At 43.6% G+C, this 20,972-nt stretch overlaps 1 protein-coding gene across 1 annotated transcript in view; it reads right to left on the reverse strand.

Moving 5' to 3' along the window:
* ARHGAP26 (Rho GTPase activating protein 26) overlaps nucleotides 1-20,972 on the reverse strand; it is a 380,080-nt gene that overhangs the window by 243,284 nt on the left and 115,824 nt on the right. The window contains exons 14-16 of the mRNA XM_044277261.1: nucleotides 11,271-11,358; nucleotides 2,499-2,557; nucleotides 1,707-1,812 (exon numbers count right to left, since the gene is read on the reverse strand). Coding sequence (XP_044133196.1) covers nucleotides 1,707-1,812; nucleotides 2,499-2,557; nucleotides 11,271-11,358 — 253 coding nt within the window. The remainder of the gene's footprint in view (nucleotides 1-1,706; nucleotides 1,813-2,498; nucleotides 2,558-11,270; nucleotides 11,359-20,972) is intronic.

The following is a 20,972-nucleotide window of genomic DNA, read 5'->3' on the forward strand; positions in this document are numbered from 1 at the left end:
TTGTGAAGTTTCCCACCTTGGCATACTGCAGCTCAGCTCCTACTCACTGGAAATTGGATGCAGTACCCAGGCATGGGCACATAGTGGATAGAACCTTGTGCTTCCAGCTCTTGCTAAAAAAAACTGCTGATCAGTGGGGGTACCAGGTTAGGCATCCTCTTTAGACAAAGCTCAAATCGGTCAATATGCATCAAGCATGTGCCACAAAGGGGATAGATTAAGGAATAGACTTATGAAATAAAATATTGCAACAAATCTAGTTCATGTTCTGCTCACATTTTAGCTAAAATACATCATAAGTTGCAATTCCATACAGCTGAACACAGTAATACTTGCCATATGAAAAAAGCAAAGGGGGAGATTTATCAAAGTGGTGTAACGCAGAACTGGCTTAGTTGCCCATAGCAACCAATCAGATTCCACCTTTCATTTTCCAAAGGAGCTGTTAAAAATGAAAGCTTGAAACCGATTGGTTGCCATGGGCAACTAATCCAGTTCTACTTTATACCAGTTTGATAAATCTCCCCATAATGTACTGTATAAAGTTATTCTGTAAAGTGACCCTTTCTTAGTTTATATTTACATTGATTTTCTGCCCTGGTATGAGGTTCAGCATTACTCTATCATACTGTCCAGCTTGTGGTCAGCTATCTCTTTAACTCCTCCTTTAATGTAAGTGTCTGTGAAGGTTCTCATTTATCCAGGTCATGGTATATCTGTAAAGAATAAATCAAGGCAACCGGACTTACTGTAGATTTCTTGAAAACGTTTCACTCGTTCTTCCAACGAGCTTTCTCAATTCTGAGTGACTGTACAAGAATTCTCTGGGAATTCAGTTACATATTTATTCCCAGAGAATTCTTGTACAGTCACTCAGAATTGAGAAAGCTCTACAGTAAGTCCAGTTGCCTTGATTTATTATTTACAGATATTAATGTAAAAGTGTTCAAAGCACACAATGCTAATCAATTACCACAATGGGGAAGAGCTAAAAATCATTTAGCTGCAAGAACCAGCGGCAAACTTGTAGGCATTAGGGCTGCTAGCATATTCTCTGCATGTCATTCCAAGTGCTCTTTGCAAAGGAAAGAAAACTTGTCACTGTCAAATGTGTTATATGAAAAAACAGCCCCAAATATTACACCTACCAAAATATAATGCCAAAAAGTCTGTAGAGACTTGATGGACCTCTGTCTTGATTCAGCTTGATAAACTATGTAACTGTTTACCAGCGAGATAGATTCACAGCAGGACAACCAAATTGAGCCCACATAATTGGAAAAAAGATTTTTCTGTACAACTTCACATAGTATGTTGACTATATCCCTTCAAAACATGCCAGCCAATCATTTTCGCAACAATCCTACAATAGTCCCGATTAGCATATAAAATACAGTCTCATTGAAATACACATTTTGTTTAAAAATGGAAAAAGTGCAAGAATTATTATTTGACTTCCAAGTTGAAAGTGGCAGATATTCAGCTTTGCAAGTTAACACCTTGTCCATAGACCTTCTGTCCCTAGTGAGGCCAGTCAGGACTTGGACTGGGGATCTGGAAAGATCGCCCTGAAGCACTCGAATTGAACTTATGTAGCATCAGCACTAGACCAGTTGCAAAGACAAAGGAGACGTAGAAATGTGGAAAAAATTTACCAATTTAGATATTCACAAACTACAAGGGTTATCAACACACCATCAACTTACTTTGCCAAGTGCTTCATTAACATGTTTAACATTTGTCGATTCTTCACTGGCAACCGGTGGATCAGACAATGGATTTCTTTCACTCGACTCTCCTGGCTTTCCAGTTCTTCAATGAGGATTTAAAAAATAATAATATAATTAGCTGTCGGAAGGAAGAATAGCGCTAACCGTATAGGTTTAGCAATCCAACCAGGTATTGGCATCCAACACATGGGACCTACTAAATGCTGCTAAAATATTTATTTTTGATACATTTTCAGAGACATAAAAAACTATGAATACAATATAGAAACCGTTTTACATGTCAAAAAGAAAAAAAAAGTCTAATACAACAGATTTTTCCTATGATTTTAACCTGTATTCTATTTCAGCAATATTTATAAAAAAACAGAGCATCCTTTATAGGCACGTGGAGATCTAATACTAAAGGCTATTTGGCCAGCCAGTTTAGACAAATTAAACCCTAACCAGCATTGAGAAAATAAAAATCAGGACATTTAAGCCCCGCCACACGGGAATACCCTCAAAATGGTCCAAAACTACTGCAAATCACAGACTTTAGGGTGGGGCTTGCATAAGCCACATCTGCTTTTTGAGATCTGTGGGGATCTCCTAGTAAAAAGAGCAACTATACATTGGTCTGCACTTTGTTTAGGGAGGAAGAGACTCAAAGCAATGTGTGGTTTAATTAGTGTCCTTGTGAAAACTCAAGATTAATGAGACTATACGAGAGGAACGCGGACAGCAATGCTGCCAATATGTATGACAGAGCTTCTTAAATTGTAAACTTACTAGCAGCTTTGATGAAGCTTCTTTGAAACTGGTATGTCATGAGGGGGCCTGGAAGCATCCTGCAACAGAAAAACATACTTTACATGACAAGCATCACCTATAGAAAGTTAACTTTTAAAGTGCACATATAGTTAGATCCATATATATATTTGGACACTGACAGACATTTTTTTTTCTACTAGCTTACTAAAAATATTCAAGTTATACTTCTGTAATGGACATGGACATAAAGTCCAGAGTTTGAGCTTTCATTTGAGGATATCCAAATTAAAATTGGTTGCAGGGTTAAGGAGTTTAAGCTTCTTTACATGTGGCACCCTGTTTTTAAAGGGACCTAAAATAATTGGACAATTGACTCAAAAGGTGCAGGTGTGGGCAATTTCTTCAGTATTTCATTCTCAATGAAACACATAAAAGGCCTGCAGTTGATTTAAGGTGTGGTGCTTGCATTTTGAAGATTTTGCTGAGAAGGAAACATGTGGTCAAAGGTGGTCTCCATACAGGTGAAACACGCCATCCTTCATCTGCAAAAACAGAAGAAGAAAAAATCCGAGAAATTGCTACACTATTAGGCGTTGCAAAATCTACAGTTTGGTACATCCTGAGAAAGAAAGAAAGCACTAGTGACCTCAACAATGCAAAAAGAACTGGACGCCCACGGAAGACAACAGTGGTGGATGATTGCAGAATAATTACCATGGCGAAGAGAAACCCCTTCACAACAGCCAACCAAGTGACCAACACTCTCCAGGATATAGGCGTATCAATACCCAAATCTACCATAAGGAGAAGACTGCAAAAAAGTAAATACAAAGGGTTTACTGCACAGTGCAAGCCACTCGTAAGCCTCCAGAATATGAAGGGTAGATTGGACTTGGTTAAGAAAAAAAAAGAAAAAAAAATCTAAAAAAACAGCACAACGAGAACAACCTCTACCAGAATGATGGAAAGGAAAAAGTATGGCGAAGGCATGGTACAGCTCATGGTCCAAAGCATACCACATCATCTGTAAAAACACAGTGGAGGCAGTATGATGGCTTGGGCATGCATGGCTGCCAGTGGCACTGGGTCCCTAGTGTTTATTGATGATGTGATACAGGACAGACGTAGCCAGATTAATTCTGGTGTTTTCAGAGACATACTGTGTGCTAAAATCCAGCCAAACTGCTTGGTCGGAGTTTCATAATACAGATGGACAATGACCCAAAACATAAAGCCAAAGCAACCCAGGAGTTTATTAATGCAAAGAAGTGGAATATTCTTGAATGGCCAAGTCAGTCATCTGATCTGAACCCAATAGCGCACGCATTTCACTTGTTACAGACCAAACTTCAGACAGAAAGGCCCACAAACAGACAGCAACTGAAAACTGCTGCAGTAAAGGCCTGGCAGAGCAATAAAAAGGAGGAAACACAGCGTCTGGTGATGTCCATGAGTTCAAGACTTCAGGAAGTCATTGCCAACAAAGGGTTTTTAACCAAGTATTAGAAATTAACTTTTTATGTACAATTATTTAATTTGTCCAATTACTTTTGAGCCCCTCAAATGAAGGGATTATGTTTAAAAAATTATTTTGCTCCTCACATTTTTTATTCAATCATTTTGTTCAACCCACTGAATTAAAGCTGAAAGTCTGAACTTCAACTGCATCCGAATTGTTTTGTTCAAAATCCATTCTGGTAATGTACAGAACAAAAATTAGAAGAATGGTGTCTCTGTCCAAATATATACAGTATGGACCTAACTGTACAGTACAGACCAAAAGTTTGGACACACCTTCTCATTAAAAGCCTTTTCTTTATTTTCATGACTATGAAAATTGTAGATTCACACTGAAGGCATCAAAACTATTAATTAACACATGTGGAATTATATACATAACAAAAAATTGTGAAACAACTGAAAATATGTCATATTCTAGGTTCTTCAAAGTAGCCACCTTTTGCTTTGATTACTGCTTTGCACACCCTTGGCATTCTCTTGATGAGCTTCAAGAGGTAGTCACCTGAAATGGTCTTCCAACAGTCTTGAAGGAGTTCCCACAGATACTTAGCACTTGTTGGCCCTTTTGCCTTCACTCTGCGGTCCAGCTCACCACAAACCATCTCGATTGGGTTCAGGTCCGGTGACTGTGGAGGCCAGGTCATCTAGCACAGAACCCCATCACTCTCCTTCATGGTCAAATAGCCCTTACTCTCCAACTAAACGCAAACTGGATGGAATAGCATGCCGCTGCAAGATGCTGTGGTAGCCATGCTGGTTCAGTATGCCTTCAATTTTGAATAAATCCCCAACAGTGTCACCAGCAAAGCAAAGCACCCCTACACCATCACACCTCATCCTCCATGCTTCACAGTGGGAACCAGGCATGTAGAGTCCATCCGTTCACCTTTTCTGTGTCGCACAATGACACGGTGGTTGGAACCAAAGATCTTAAATTTGGACTCATAAGACTAAAGCACAGATTTCCACTGGTCTAATGTCCATTCCTTGTGTTCTTTAGCCCAAACAAGTCTCTTCTGCTTGTTGCCTGTCCTTAGCAGTGGTTTCCTAGCAGATATTCTACCATGAAGGCCTGATTTACACAGTCTCCTCTTAACAGTTGCTCTAGAGATGTGTCTGCTGCTAGAACTCTGTGTGGCATTGACCTGGTCTCTAATCTGAGCTGCTGTTAACCTGCGATTTCTGAGGCTGGTTACTCGGATGAACTTATCCTCCGCAGCAGAGGTGACTCTTGGTCTTCCTTTCCTGGGGCGGTCCGCATGCGAGCCAGTTTCTTTGTAGCACTTGATAGTTTTTATGACTGCACTTGGGGACACTTTCAAAGTTTTCCCAGTTTTTCGGACTGACTGACCTTCATTTCTTAAAGTAATGATTGCCACTCGTTTTTCTTTACTTAGAATTTGTATTATAGCAAGTAAAAAACAGCTAACAGTCTATTCAGTAGGACTATCAGCTGTGTATCCACCCGACTTCTCCACAAGGCAACTGATGGTCCCAACCCCATTTATAAGGCAAGAAATCCCACTCATTAAACCTGACAGGGCACACCTGTGAAGTGAAAACCATTTCAGGTGACTACCTCTTGAAGCTCATCAAGAGAATGCCAAGAGTGTGCAAAGCAGTAATCAAAGCAAAAAGGTGTCTACTTTGAAGAACCTAGAATATGACATATTTTCAGTTTCACGCTTTTTTGTTATATATATAATTCCACATGTGTTAATTCATAGTTTTGATGCCTTCAGTGTGAATCTACAATTTTCATAGTCATGAAAATAAAGAAAACTCTTTGAATGAGAAGGTGTGTCCAAACTTTAGGTGTGTACTGTATATATATTTAAAACCAACAAAAAAATAGCTCAGTTCCTCCCTGGAAATTTGTAAAAGTGTATGAGAAGTAGTGCAGCCAGAAATACAAGATTACACTCACCGGTAATCACTTTTCTATGACCCCATGACAGCACCCTTGAGAGACCGCCTCTTATCCAGGACAGGAAACAGGAACTTTCGTGGAGAGCTTCTTAAGGAGGGACCCGGCATTTATCCACCAGTTATTTGCGAGAAACTTGTCCTTTAATTCATACAAAAATCCAACAACTTTCTCTCTCTCTCTCTCTCTCTCTCTCTCTCTCTTTATTGAGAGATAACTAGAATAGAAAACTAGACTTTAGGGAGGGATGACAGCCTGCAAGACTTTTCTTCCAAAAGATAACTGATCCTTGCCACCTAGATCCAGTTTGTAATGACAGAAAAAGGTAGTAGGTGATTTCCAAGTAGCAACCCTACAAATTTGTTCTAAGGAAGATTCGGCTTTTTCAGCCCAGGAAGTGGAGACAGACCTAGTTGAATGTGCCCCAAAGGACAGGGTTGTCCTACTAAGGAATAGGCCAAAGAAATAGCTGCCACAATCCACCTAGAAAGAGTTCTGGGAGTAACCTTATCACCTTTATTCTTCCCAGCGTACTGCACAAAGAGCCTAGAAGACTTTCTCCAAGGTTCGGTTAGGTCCAAATATTTTAGGAGGCATCTCCTGACATCTAAACAGTGCAATTTTATTTCTTTCTCATTATTTGGCTTTTGGCATAAGTAGGGTAGGACTGTCTTGAAATCTATGAAAAAGGAGACGACTTTGGGAAGAAATGAAGGGTCTGGTTTGAGAATTACCCTGTCATCCAAGATCGTAGTGTAGGGAGGTAGAGTGGAAAGGGCAGATATTTCGCTTACTCGTCTGGCCGATGTAATAGCCACCAGAAAGGAAGTTTTGAAAGATAATATTTTTGCTGGCAAGTCCAGCAGAGGCTCAAACGGTGGCTCCATCATACTGGATAAAACAAGGTTAAGGTCCCATGGAGGAGTAGATGTTCTGGGTATTTGCCTAGTACGATTGACTGCTCTAAAAAATCTTCTTACCCAGGCATGATTGGCTAAGGGGAAGTCGAAATATTCACTAAGGGCTGACACGTGAACCTTAAGAGTACTGATTCTTAGTTTTTTGTCTAGACCGCTCTGTAAAAAAAAAAAAAAAAAAAAAAAAAAAAAATCAAGAACCATAGGCATTGGAGGGGGATCCAAAGGGTCTATTGGGACACCAGCAAATTTTAAAAAAATCTTCCACACCCTTAAGTAAATGGACGAAGTAGTGTCCTTTCTACACAACAGGAGAGTATTGATCACATCTTTGGACAGGCCTTTATTTTCTAGTATGGCCCTCTCAGATACCAGGCAGCAAGGTGTAGGTTGTTTACTTCCGGATGGCACACTGGTCCCTGATGTAGCAAGTCCTGTGTGTCTGGCAGAATCCATGGTTCCGTTATTGAGAGTTTGCGCAGCCAGGAGGACCATGGTCTTCTGGGCCAGAAGGGGGCGATCAGGATTAGTCTCGTCCTGTGCCGCCTCAGTTTCTGCAGGACCCTCGGAATAAGCCTTATTGGTGGGAAGGCGTATAGAAGGTTGTCTGGCCAGTCTTGGGAGAAGGCGTCTATGCCTGTGGGCGAATCCTCTAGATTTAGAGAAAAGAACAGATGACATTTGCGATTTTCTCTGTTTGCGAAGATGTCTATCAAGGGTTTGCCCCAGAGATGTGTTATCTGAATGAATACTGCCCGATTCAAACACCATTCTCCTTGATGTAGGCTTAGAAAGTCCGCCTTTCTGTTCTCTGTTCCTTTTAGGTGCACTGCTTTTATGAAGCTGACTGAAGGGACGATCTATTCGGCAGTAGGCACCCCAACCCGTGGGACTGGCATCTGTTGCAAATTAGATTTGTTCCTGCATATCCCATATGAGACCTTGAGAGAGGTTTGACGAATCTAACCACCACTGCAGGGACTGGATGACAAGGGACGGAAGATGCAGTTGGGCCTCCAAGGGGGATAGGGGCCCCTGCCACTCCTTCAGAATTTGCCATTGGAATTTCCGCGAATGTAGTAATGCCCATTTTACTGCCAGGATTGTGGACGTCATCCTGCCCAACACCGCCATCCCCTGCCTTATTGTTCTGTGTCTTGATGTAATCAAAGATTGTACATCTTCTAAAATTTTGGAAATTTTCTTCTGGGGCAGCAGGCAGCGTTTGTTTACCGAGTCTAAAATTAGTCCCAGGAATACACAGTTTCTTGATGGGGTTAGGCTTGATTTTTCCCAATTTAACCGCCACCCTAGTTTCCCTAATATTTTGATTATTCTTGAAAGGTGGGAGGATAGGATGTTTTCTACTCCACTACTACCAAAATATCGTCTAGGTAGGGAATTGCTAGGATATCTTTTTCTCTGATATGAGCCGTTACTTCCGCCATTAATTTGGTGAATAGCCTGGGTGCCTGTGATACCCTGAAAGGAAGCGCTCTGTATTGATAATGGCGGATTTCTCTGTCCATGAGAATTGCTAACCTCATGAACTTCTGGGAGTCTGAATGGATCGGGATGTGATAATACGCATCTTTTCTGTCGAGTGTTGCCATCACACAATTTGGGAAAAGTTGTTTTATTGTGGATTGGATCGATTCCATTCGGAACTTCTTGTATGTCAGAACCTGGTTTAACTGTTTTAGATTTATTATCATCCTGAGGGTTCCATCTGGTTTCGGAACCGGAAAAAGGGAGGAATAAAACCCCTTCCCTCTTTCCGATTCGGGAACTTCTACCAGGACTTCTTTGGACAACAGAGAAAACACTTCTTGCCTTAATGCCTCGTTTCTTGTAGAGTTGCCGTCGAGTTTCGCGATTTTGAATCTTTCCGGTGGGGAGGAAGCAAATTCTAGAAGAAATCCCTCTCTCATTATACCTAGAATCCAAGGACTTGCGGAAATAGATTTCCAAGCTTGAAGAAAAGGGGATAATCTTCCTCCTACCGGACTGGCTCAGTCATTGCTGTGCAGGCTTGGGACGGTTAGTGGACTGGGAGCTAAAAAGGAGACCATTTTATTTCTTATTTCTGTTATCCCTCCAGAATTTCTGTCTCTTATCTCGGAAAATATTCTTTTAGTTTTTACAAAAAAACTGGCAGCTATTTGTGGGCCTGCTGGAGGGGAACCCTTTTTTGTCATCCGCGGGTTTTTCTAACAGGTTGTCCAGGACAGACCTAAATAAAAAATAGCCTTGGCATGGGATAGCGCATAGTTTGTTCTTTGACCATGTGTCTCCTGACCATCCTTTTAACCAAACCGCTCTTCTAGCGGAGTTAGCTAAAGCTGCGGACCTGGCACTTAGTTTTAGGGCATCGGTGGATGCATCAGAGATAAAATCCACGGCTTTTAGGATTGTGGGAAAAACCTCTATCAGCTGTTCCCTTGGGGTTTTATTCTCTATATGTGTCTCCAGGTCTTGCAGCCATATTTTAAGGGACCTCGCTGTGGAAGTAGCTGCAATGTTGGGTTTAAATGCCTGGGTGGAAGCTTCCCAACACTGATTTTTTTTTTGACATCTTGGCTACTGGGGCATCTATTTTTGGTGGTCTATCCCAACTAGAACATTCCCCTTCATCAAATGGATATTTAAGTTTAACGTTTTTCGGGACAAAAAAGTTGTCTGGTTTTCTCCATTCTTTTTGTATTAAGAGTTTTATATTCTCGTTAATTGGGAAAACTCTGGATCTCTTGTAATCCAAATCACCAAACATGATTTGTTGAACAGACCTCTGCTCTTTGGATTCCTCCACCTTCATTGTCGCCCTAATGGCTTTAAGTAAGGAGTCTGTATCTTCGTGAGAAAAAAACGGTTTACCCGCTAACTCCTCCTCAGATGACGATTCCCAGGAATCTCTGATGTCCCCCTGTTCTGCTTCCGCCTCAGAAGACTCTGAGTCTGAAAAGCGACTGGAACGACTCTGTGGGGGGGGTAGATGGAAGGAGGTTTCTTTTAACTCTTTTAAAGAATCCGCTATCTCTGACTTCACCATACTCTTGATGTTTTGCATGAAGGAAGGAGATTCCTCTTCTAGCATTTTATCAATACAACGCTGACAGAGCAGTTTAGGCCAGGAAGGGGTTAACTTCTTTTTACAGGTAGCACATTCCTTCCCGCGTGTTTTAGTGATGGCTTTCCTGGGGCTTTTTTTTTATATTCTGGGGATAACAGGAAAAAAAGGCCCTCTTAGTATAAAATATAAAAAAGTTTGGGGATTAGCCCCCTTACCCCATCAGGAATACCGATCTGGAATCATGGTCCTGGATCTCAGTGCGCTGGCCACCCTCTTCTTCCATGGCAACGGCCAAGGATGGAGGGTCTTCCATAAAATAAATCTCCAGACGTCCTCTGGCTTGCTGGCTGGCTGGCACACCTCCACCTGCGCACTGATCAGAGTTTATATAACTCCAGGTTCGGCCCTCATCACCCTCAGCTGTGCAGCCTGCAGCGCTGACTTCCGGGACGCCATGTGTTCCAGCTACCGGAAGTCATGCCCGCGTCACTTCTGGTGCGCCCGCCCAGAAAGCTCTGCATAATCCTCCACTCTGTAACTGCTCCGGAGTGCTGCAAAAGAGGAGAACAGGCTCCGGGCCTCCCAAACACAGTTCGGAAGATCCAACGTGACAGCGGTACCTCTCGGTACTGCCGGAACTGTCAGGAGAGGGTGATACAGCAGAAGCCAGGACCGGGAGGGGTGTTAGTCCAGGCTTCAGGCGGCTCCCAGAGGAGGCTTATGCTGTACCAGGTAACCCCTATGGCTAAATAGAAAACTACCGGTGGGGCCCTGCAGCCATTCCAAAGCTCCCCAAGAAGCGTTCTATCCATAGGACAGGAAACAGGAACTGGTGGATAGATGCCGGGTCCCTCCTTAAGAAGCTCTCCACGAAAGTTCCCGTTTCCTGTCATGGATAAGAGGTGGTCTCTCAAGGGTGCTGTCATGGGCATAAGGGAAATATACATTTTCACCCTTTAAAGAGGAGCTGTAACCTCTCACAAAGTGCATTCCCATTGTATGAACAATTCTAAAGCCTCCATTTGTACGACTCTACATTTGCCATTCATCTATTATACCTACTTGAAGTTATGAATGAATTGCTAGCAGTTTACAATGAAGATCTGTATAGACACTGGACACACCCCAACTGCCTAATCACTAAGGAAACTAGCTTTCATCCACAGGTACATAAACTATGGGATTTTCTAAAAAGAAAAATCTATAGAATGCCTATAAGTACAATGCTTATGCATTACTAATGGCAAGCGTTCAGAAAACTAACATTACACCACTGACGCTGCTGTATTACTATAATGTTCCTTTTGTTAAAAACGGGAAACACTAACAAGAGAAGTACAAGAACATGAACATACCTCAAATAAGTCTTCAAAGCACTTGTGATTGTCTTGATTTCCCAGTCAGTAGAGATTTCAGTGTCCGACTCTGTAGCAATCTTGGGGTCTAAAACATATAATTAAGCAAGAGTATAAAAAGGGGAAAATAAATCTCTCCCCCCCCCCCCCCCCCCATGGAGTCCAGTTATCAAAACTGGTGCAGAGGAAAACTGGTTTAGTTGCGCATAGCAACCAATCAGATTGAGCATTTCATTTTTCAGAGCTCCTTGGGAAAAAGAAAGTATTGGTTGCTTTGGGTAACTAAGGCAGTTTTCCTTTGCACCAGATTTGATCAATCTCCCTCCATGTAAATGAAAAAATAACACTTTATAAGTATTGGTGCCACATTCTCAGATTATACTATATATTATGCATCAACAGAGGCTGAAACAGTTTTTATGAATTACTCTACCATTAACTGCCTGACAAAGGCTTTGCTGCAGGTTCTGAAAGCAAACACCCTAATTCAGTTAGCACAGAGTATTCAATTTATTCAAGAAGAAATAACAAAAGGTCTGAAATCCCATAGTAACAGAAATCAAACCACAACAAACTGGCACAATAATATTCAAGATTACATCTTGCTGCACTTTTCCATCAGCAGGATAAATACACAACCACATTGAGAGAACCCTGTGTTTATCTTAAATAACGCTGATCCTCCAACCAAGATCTTGTTATGTAATATTACCAAGCACATCTAAGGCTAATGAGGACTTTTTCTGCAAATAGGAGAGCTGTCACTGCATCACTTTAGAGTAATTTCACATGCTAAAGCTATCATATTCTGAAGTCCTAGACCTAGATGCAAATATCTAAATTCAAGATAAGAAAGCTATGCGGTCCTGTACTGTGTACTTAAACTGCCAGACATCATATCTGGAAGATAGGTCATCAATATCTGATTGGTGGTGGTCCTACTACCAGTGCCCCCATCGATCAGTTGTTATATGAGGAGGTGGCGCTCACGCGAGTGCATCCTCGTCTTCACCGTCTTGGAAGTCTTGGCGGTGCAATGTAATCAAGTTCCATTCACTTCAATGGCAAGCCTCTTCTTAAAAAAACTGATCGGGGGGGAAAGGGGTAGGGGGTCAATGGTGCCACTTCCAGAACAGTCCCTTTACGTCCCTTACCATCTTGACCAAACCACTGGGACTTAATACAGCTAATCGTCAGGGTTCCCCAGTGTGAGACCCTCGTTGATCATAGCCTGAGGATAGGCCATAAATACCAAATTCTTGGATAACCCCTTTAACTATAAGAGATGCTGAGGTTACAAATGAAAGAATAAAAATTAAGTAAAAGGAGAAACAACTAAGGCTACTTTCACACTAGCGGCAGCCTTTTCCAGCAGGCTGTTACCGCAGGGGAACAGCCTTCCGGATCCATGCTGCCGCTAGTGCACTGTGCCTACGGAAGTCCGCTCCGGCCCCATTCACAAGTCATAGTTTTATTCCGGCCGCCTCTCGGCATGTTTGCCGTGCTGCGGACGGACCTCCGCCCTGCCCCCATTATAGTCAATCGGGCCAGAGCGGACTTCCGGCGGCACGGTGCACTAGTGTCAGCACAGATCAGGCAGGCTGTTCCCCCGCCAAAACAGCCTGCTGGAGAAGGCTGCCGTTAGCGTGAAAGTATCCTTAGCACTGAAAGACAATTCCTCTTTGTCCCCAGCGGTGGTTTGAGCAACCACCTATTCATATTGCAGGGTACAGGCTGATAAGATGATGGGTAAGGGATCTCCACAATCAGTTTATCACACTGAAATGCATTCCAATCTGTAGGCAGCACATCATAAAACAGGAGTAGTAGATTCACTTCTTATTCTAAGGTAGAAGCTTTAGGTGTACATTTGATATTGACTCTCTGTGAGACGTGAAGCCGGTCAATCTCTTCACCTATTTAACAAGGTAGTGATCTGAGTTACCACGGTGACCACAGCAGCAGAAGCAATCAATGTGTTGAAAGACTAACACAAGAAGCCAAATAGAAAATGAAAATTACATCCCCAGTATGCAAGACTGCACAGTAAAGCTAGGGCTAGTAATACACACACAAATATAATTTGAATGAGCAATTGGATGTTACCTTTACTGAACAATTGTATTTTAAATACAGATAAGCATGGAGGGGCTTTATGGCTATTATCTTTGTAACCGTTGAAGATCAGATTTTTTTTAATCCAGAGCTCTAAATAACCAGAAAATACATACATTTACAATTTAAGGGGTTGTCTCACTTCAGTAAGCGACATTTATCATGTAGAGACAGTTAATACAAGGCACTTACTAATGTATTGTTATTATCTATATTGTTTCCCTTGCTGGCTGGATTCATTTTACCGTTGCACTATACATTGCTGGTGTCCATGGTTACAAGCACCCTGCAATCTATCAGCAGTGGTCATGCTTGCACACTACAGGGGAAAAAAAGTGCCGGTCTCTCTGGTGGCCAGGACTGTGGGAGCTCACATAGGCTGGGGCTTCTTTTCTATAGTGTGCAAGCTCGGCCACCACTGATTGACTGCAGGGTGGTTGTCACTTCTACAAATTTACATTGAAAATGATAATCAAACCCTCATCTCATCCTGCAAAAAAATGAGACCATAGCGAAGACAATCGCCCAAAAAAAAAATATGGCTCTCAGAATATAGGGACACTAAAACATGATTTATTTATTTTTTGTTCAAAAATGCTGTTATTGTGTAAAACTTAAATAAAACTAAAAAAGTTGACATATTAGGCATCGCTGCGTCCGTAACAACCCCTCAGGTGAACACAAAAAAAAACAAAAAAAAAACATAAAAACGGTGTCAAAAAAGCCATTTTCTTTTGTCACCTTGTCTCAAAAAGTCATACCCCAAAATTGTACCAATCAAACCATTCATCTCATCCCGCAAAAAAATAAGACCCTACCTAACTTTCACACTCGCTTTTGCTGCGGATCCATCATGGATCTGCAGACTGATCCGTTCAGATAATACAACAGTCTGCATCCGTTCAGAACGGATCCGTTTGTATTATCTTTAACATAGCCAAGACGGATCCGTCTTGAACACTACTGAAAGTCAATGGAGGACGGATCAGTTTTCCATTGTGCCAGATTGTGTCATAGAAAACGGATCCGTCCCTATTGACTTACATTGTGTGTCAGATCCGGTTGGCTCAGTTTCGTCAGACGGACACCAAAACGCTGTAAATTGATGCATTCTGAGCGGATCATTTTCCATTCAGAAAGCATTAGGGCAAAACTGATCCGCTTGTGAGAACCCTGAACGTATCTCACACATGGAAAGCCAAAACGCCAGTGTGAAAGTAGCCTAAGACAGTCGCCCAAATAAAAAACTATGGTTCTCAGAATATGGAGACACTAAAACATTATTTTTTTTTGTTTAAAAAATGCTGGCATTGTGTGAAACTTAAAGGGGCTCTGCACTTTCATTTAACTGATGATCTATCCTCTGGATAGATCATCAGCTTGTGATCAGCGGGGGTCCGACACCCGGGAACCCCGCCGATCAGCTGTTTGAGAAGGCAGTGGCGCTCCAGCAGCGCCGCGGCTTTCTCACTGTTTACTGCTGGCCCACTGACGTCACAACTAGTATCAACTAAGTGGGCACGCCTAAGCTCCATTTGAATGAGCAGAGCTTAGCCCCGCCCACGATAGTTGATACTAGTCGTGACGTCAGTGAGCCAGTGGCCCGGCGGTAAACAGTGAGAAGGCTGCGCCGCTGCTGTAGCGCCGCTGCCTTCGCAAACAGCTAATCAGCGGGGGTCCCGGGAGTCGGACCCCACCGATCAGAAGCTAATGATCTATCCAGAGGATAGATGATCAGTTAAATGAAAGTGCAGAACCCCTTTAAGTAACAACCTGCTATATAAAATATACCACATGACCTAACCCCTCAGGTGAACACCGTAAAAAAAATATATATAATTTGCAAAAAAAGCAATTTTTTGATCACCTTACATCACAAAGAGAGTAATACCAAGCCCTAATACACTACCAGTCATCTCATCCCGAAAAAAATAAGCCGCTACATAAGACAGACAGTCACCCAAAAAATAAAAACTATGGCTTTCCGATTTTTTTCAAAAATGCTTTATTATGTAAAACTAAAACAAACAACCCAAAAAAGTTGCCATATTTTGTATTGTCGTGTCCGTATTTTGTTACTTTGTCTCACAAAAAGTGTACCATATTTTTCGCCGTATAAGACGCACCGGCCTATAAGACGCACCTAGGTTTTTGAGGAGGAAAATAAGAAAAAAAATATTTTGAACCAAAAAGGTGCACTTTTGGTGGGTTTTGAACTAATTGTGGTCTGTGGGTGACGCACTGTTATGGGGGATCTGTGGGTGGCACTGTTATGGGGGATCTGTGGGTGACGCACTGTTATGGGGGATCTGTGGGTGGCACTTATGGGGGATCTGTGGGTGGCACTTATGGGGGATCTGTGGGTGGCACTTATGGGGGATCTGTGGGTGGCACTTATGGGGGATCTGTGGGTGACACTTATGGGGGATCTGTGGGTGACACTTATGGGGGATCTGTGGGTGACACTTATGGGGGATCTGTGGGTGACACTTATGGGGGATCTGTGGGTGACACTTATGGGGGATCTGTGGGTGACACTTATGGGGGATCTGTGGGTGACACTTATGGGGGATCTGTGGGTGACACTTATGGGGGATCTGTGGGTGACACTTATGGGGGATCTGTGGGTGACACTTATGGGGGATCTGTGGGTGACACTTATGGGGGATCTGTGGGTGACACTTATGGGGGATCTGTGGGTGACACTTATGGGGGATCTGTGGGTGACACTTATGGGGGATCTGTGGGTGACACTTATGGGGGATCTGTGGGTGACACTTATGGGGGATCTGTGGGTGACACTTATGGGGGATCTGTGGGTGACACTTATGGGGGATCTGTGGGTGACACTTATGGGGGATCTGTGGGTGACACTTATGGGGGATCTGTGGGTGACACTTATGGGGGATCTGTGGGTGACACTTATGAGGGATCCTCTCTGGATGGCACTGTTGGGGGATCCTCTCTGGATGGCACTGTTATGAGGATCTGTGAATGACAGTTATGGGGGGGGATCTGTGGATGACACATATATAGCATCTTATGCTGTCATCCACAGATCCCCTCCATAAGTGTCCCTGTAGTGAATGACCCTCAATACAGGGGGTGGGGGTCGCATCTGCTTTAATGACAGCGGGGCCCGTGCAGTGACTATTCTACTACACGGGCCCCGCTTACTGTATAATCATATCTCTCTAATAGTTAATTGTTCTATGCATGTAATCGCATAATGAGCGCTAATGAGCGCTGTGTATTACCGTACTTAAAACTAGCAGCGCTCGCCGTTCGGAGCAGAGAGGAGGCAGGAGGCAGGCCGGGAGGACGGGCGCTTGCAACGTGAGTCATACGTCACGCGCCTGCGCCGCCTGCTTCATTCATAAGTGGGCGGTGCAGGCGCGTGACGTATGACTCACGCTGCAAGTGCCCGTCCTCCCGGCCTGCCTCCTGCCTCCTCTCTGCTCCGAACGGCGAGCGCTGCTAGTTTTAAGTACGGTAATACACAGCGCTCATTAGCGCTCATTATGCGATTACATGCATAGAACAATTAACTATTAGAGAGATATGATTATACAGTGAGCGGGGCCCGTGTAGTAGAATAGTCACTGCACGGGCCCCGCTGTCATTATTAATGCAGATGCCGCCCCCAGCCCCTCCTCCCTCACAGCTGATACACCCGCCGCACGGCATCGCGGCGGGTGTATCATTGAAAACTGGGCAAAATAAGCTACATTCGCCGTATAAGACGCACTGCTATTTTCCCCCCACTTTTGGGGGGGAAAAAGTGCGTCTTATACGGCGAAAAATACGGTAATATACAGCAACCAAAAATCATAAGTACCCTAAAATAGTACCAACAAAACTGCCACCTTAGGCTACTTTCACACTAGCGTTCGTCGGTCCGCTCGTGAGCTCCGTTTGAAGGGGCTCACGAGCGGACCCGAACGCAGCCGTCCAGCCCTGATGCAGTCTGAATGGAGCGGATCCGCTCAGACTGCATCAGTCTGGCGGCGTTCAGCCTCCGCTCCGCTCGCCTCCGCACGGACAGGCGGACAGCTGAACGCTGCTTGCAGCGTTCGGGTGTCCGCCTGGCCGTGCGGAGGCGTGCGGATCCGTCCAGACTTACAATGTAAGTCAATGGGGACGGATCCGTTTGAAGATGCCACAATGTGGCTCAATCTTCAAGCGGATCCGTCCCCCATTGACTTTACATTGAAAGTCTGGACGGATCCGTCCGAGGCTATTTTCACACTTAGCTTTTTTTTTGCCATTTTAATGCAGACGGATCCGTTCTGAACGGAGCCTCCGTCTGCATTATTATGAGCGGATCCGTTCAGAACGGATCCGCCCGAACGCTAGTGTGAAAGTAGCCTTATCCTGTAGTTTCCAAAATGGTCATTTTTGGGGAGTTTCTACTCTAGAGGTGCATCGGGGGTTCTCAAATGTGACATGGCAACTTAAAATTATCCCAGTGAAATCTGCCTTCCAAAAACCAAATGGCATTCCTTTCCTTCTTCGCCCTGCCGTGTGCCCGTACAGCAGTTTACAACTACATATGGGGTGTTTCTGTAAACTACAGAATCAGGGCAATAAATATTGAGTTTTGTTTGGCTGTTAACCCTTGCTTGGGTACTGGAAAACACGGATTAAAATGGAAAGTGTGCCAAAAAAGTGAAATTCTGAAATCTCATCTCCATTTCCCTTTAAAGGGGTTTTCTCATCTCAGACAATGGGGGCATATCGCTAGGATATGCCCCCATTGTCTTATAGGTGCGGGAAAGTGAAGAGCGCACTGCACATGTGGAGCCGCCCTCCATTCATTTCTATGGGGCAGCCGAAAATAGCCGAGTGCTGGCTTGGCTATTGCTGTCTGCCCCATAGAAATGAAAAGGAGCATTGTGCTATTAATGGGGTACAGTTAGTGTTGGCGACTATATACATTCCACCGCCATATACGGTAGTTCCTCTTCGGATGGTTCTGGAGTTTGTGGCAGCATTTTCTGACCTACCGACACTCATAGTTGGTGACTTCAATACAGTTATAAATGAAGACTTGGATAAATGCAGAGCTGTATCGCTAGGATATGCCCCCATTGTCTTATAGGTGCGGGAAAGTGAAGAGCGCACTGCACATGTGGAGCCGCCCTCCATTCATTTCTATGGGGCAGCCGAAAATAGCCGAGTGCTGGCTTGGCTATTGCTGTCTGCCCCATAGAAATGAAAAGGAGCATGGGCTCTTCTATGGGAGAGGAGGGATTAGCACTTGGTGGTGCACGGACCCCGGAAAATCTGGGGTCCTCCAGCCACAGCGCTCCCCGTTCCGTTCTCGATATAGGTGCGGGTCCCAGCAGTGACGTCCGATGCTCGCTCTTCCCTGCTGACTGAGCATCGGACGTCACTGGGCTCGGCGCATGCCCAGTGACGAGGATGAAGCTCCTGCCCTCAGTCTCCTGCAGATCGCACAGGCGCAGCCCTCAGTGGGTACTGCGCCTGTGCGAGAGTTCGTTCGGCCGTGAGGGAGGGGGAGGAGAGGGAGGAGAGGCTGTGGCAGGCTGGGGGCGGTTAGACAGTCGCAAGGAAGGCGGGCTGGGCACTGTAAGAGGGGCGGTACTGGGCTCTCTAAGGGGAACAAAACGCCCCTCTGGGCACATTCAGGACTCATTTGCATAACCATAAAAGTAGTTTTTTACAGAAACTACTGGACGGATTACAAGATAGAAGAGCACAGCCTAATCAAGGTAAGCTGTGCTGCATGGCTGCTTTAAAATCGGATTTTGGGTTAGGGGAGGTGACAGAATCCCTTTAAATAGTTGAAAAGGTTAAAAGTTAGCCTGTCTAAAAGCATTTCTACATTTCCCTCAATGTCCGGATTCTGTGTTATATCTATTCTGTGTCGACATATAACTATACTACATAAGTGGGTATGTGTGGAGGAATATGTATATGTTATGTATGTACATACATGAGTTACTCAGAATAGATGGCATCGTCGGTTAATGTACTTAGCTGGAATGTGCGGGGAATGGCAGAGGATACTAAGAGGCACAGTATTTTCCAATATATGTCTAGACATCAACCAGCGATATGTTGTCTCCAAGAGACGCATATGACTAAACAAAGATTGCACATGCTGCAAAAACCATGGGTAGGATACTCTGTGCACTCGGCCTTCTCCGCATATTCTAGTGGTGTTAGCATACTAGTACATAAAAACATTAGGTTTGAATGCTTCAAGAAATATATAGATGTAGAGGGTAGATTTGTTTGTATACATTGTGCTATTAATGGGGTTCAGTTAGTGTTGGCGACTATATACATTCCACCGCCATATACGGTAGTTCCTCTTCGGATGGTTCTGGAGTTTGTGGCAGCATTTTCTGACCTACCGACACTCATAGTTGGTGACTTCAATACAGTTATAAATGAAGACTTGGATAAATGCAGAGCTGTACCGGGGTGGGGGGTATTGCCAAAACCTCTTTTGGTAAATTGTTAAGGGAGGTGGGACTATTGGATGTATGGAGAGAGACACATCCCAGTGATAAATGTTATTCCTGCTTCCACATATAGGACTCTCTCTAGATGGGATATGGGTCTAGTAAATGCCAAAATGTATTGTTATATGGGGAATACAGAATACTTGCCCAGGTCGGTATCTGACCACTCTCCGTTTAGGGTAGAATTGGCAAATATGGGAGAGGGCAGACCAGGGACTAAATGTTGGTGGCTCAATGCATTCTGGCTTACCCTAATGGGAGATATTGAAATGATTTCACAGTTGCAAGAATATTTTAAACACAATGAAGGAACAGCATCTGTACACATAGTATGGGAGGCTATGAAAGCCTTTCTTAGGGACTGCTAATAAAATCAATAAGTAGGATTAAATCCAAGTCTAAGGAAAATGATATACAAATGCATGCTAGTATGCGAGTGATGGAGGAAGCATTTATGTCTAATCCTTCCATAGAAAATAGTAATAAACTGAGAATTGCACAGGAAGACTTTAGGTGTTATCTGCTCCAGCTATCAGAAAAAAAGCGGGTCTTTAATAGACAGCAGTTCTTTGCAGAAGGGGAAAGGTCAGGGCATATGTTATCAATGATTTCCAAGGCACAGCAGGGCTCCTCATGCATTACAGGATTGATAGACTCGGGGGGGGGGGAATACTTAGGAAAAACACTAGCCATTTTCTTATAATATTGGAAAAGTTTTATGCGTCGCTGAGTCTAAAATAACGTGTTCCGATGTAGATATAGGGAATTTTTTGCAAGAGGCTGATCTTCCTCAGTTGTCACGTGAAGATTGTGAGGCACTGATGCCCCTATACAACTTGAAGAATTACAGGAGGCGGCGAGTTCTATGGCAAATGATAAAGCGCTGGGGTTGGATGTTCTCCCTGTGGAGATTCATAAGAAATTTGCGGACACGCTTCTACCTGAATTGCTTAAAGTATTTAATTATTCCCTTGAAAAAGGTCCTTTACCTGCCTCCATGCAAGAAGCAGTAATTGTAGTTTCACCGAAACCAGGTAAGGATCCTCAGTTGCCGGACTCTTATCGACCCATATCGCTATTATTGGTAGATGTT

Source organism: Bufo gargarizans, chromosome 2 (assembly GCF_014858855.1).
Source record: "Bufo gargarizans isolate SCDJY-AF-19 chromosome 2, ASM1485885v1, whole genome shotgun sequence".
NCBI classification, from domain to species: Eukaryota; Metazoa; Chordata; class Amphibia; order Anura; family Bufonidae; genus Bufo; species Bufo gargarizans.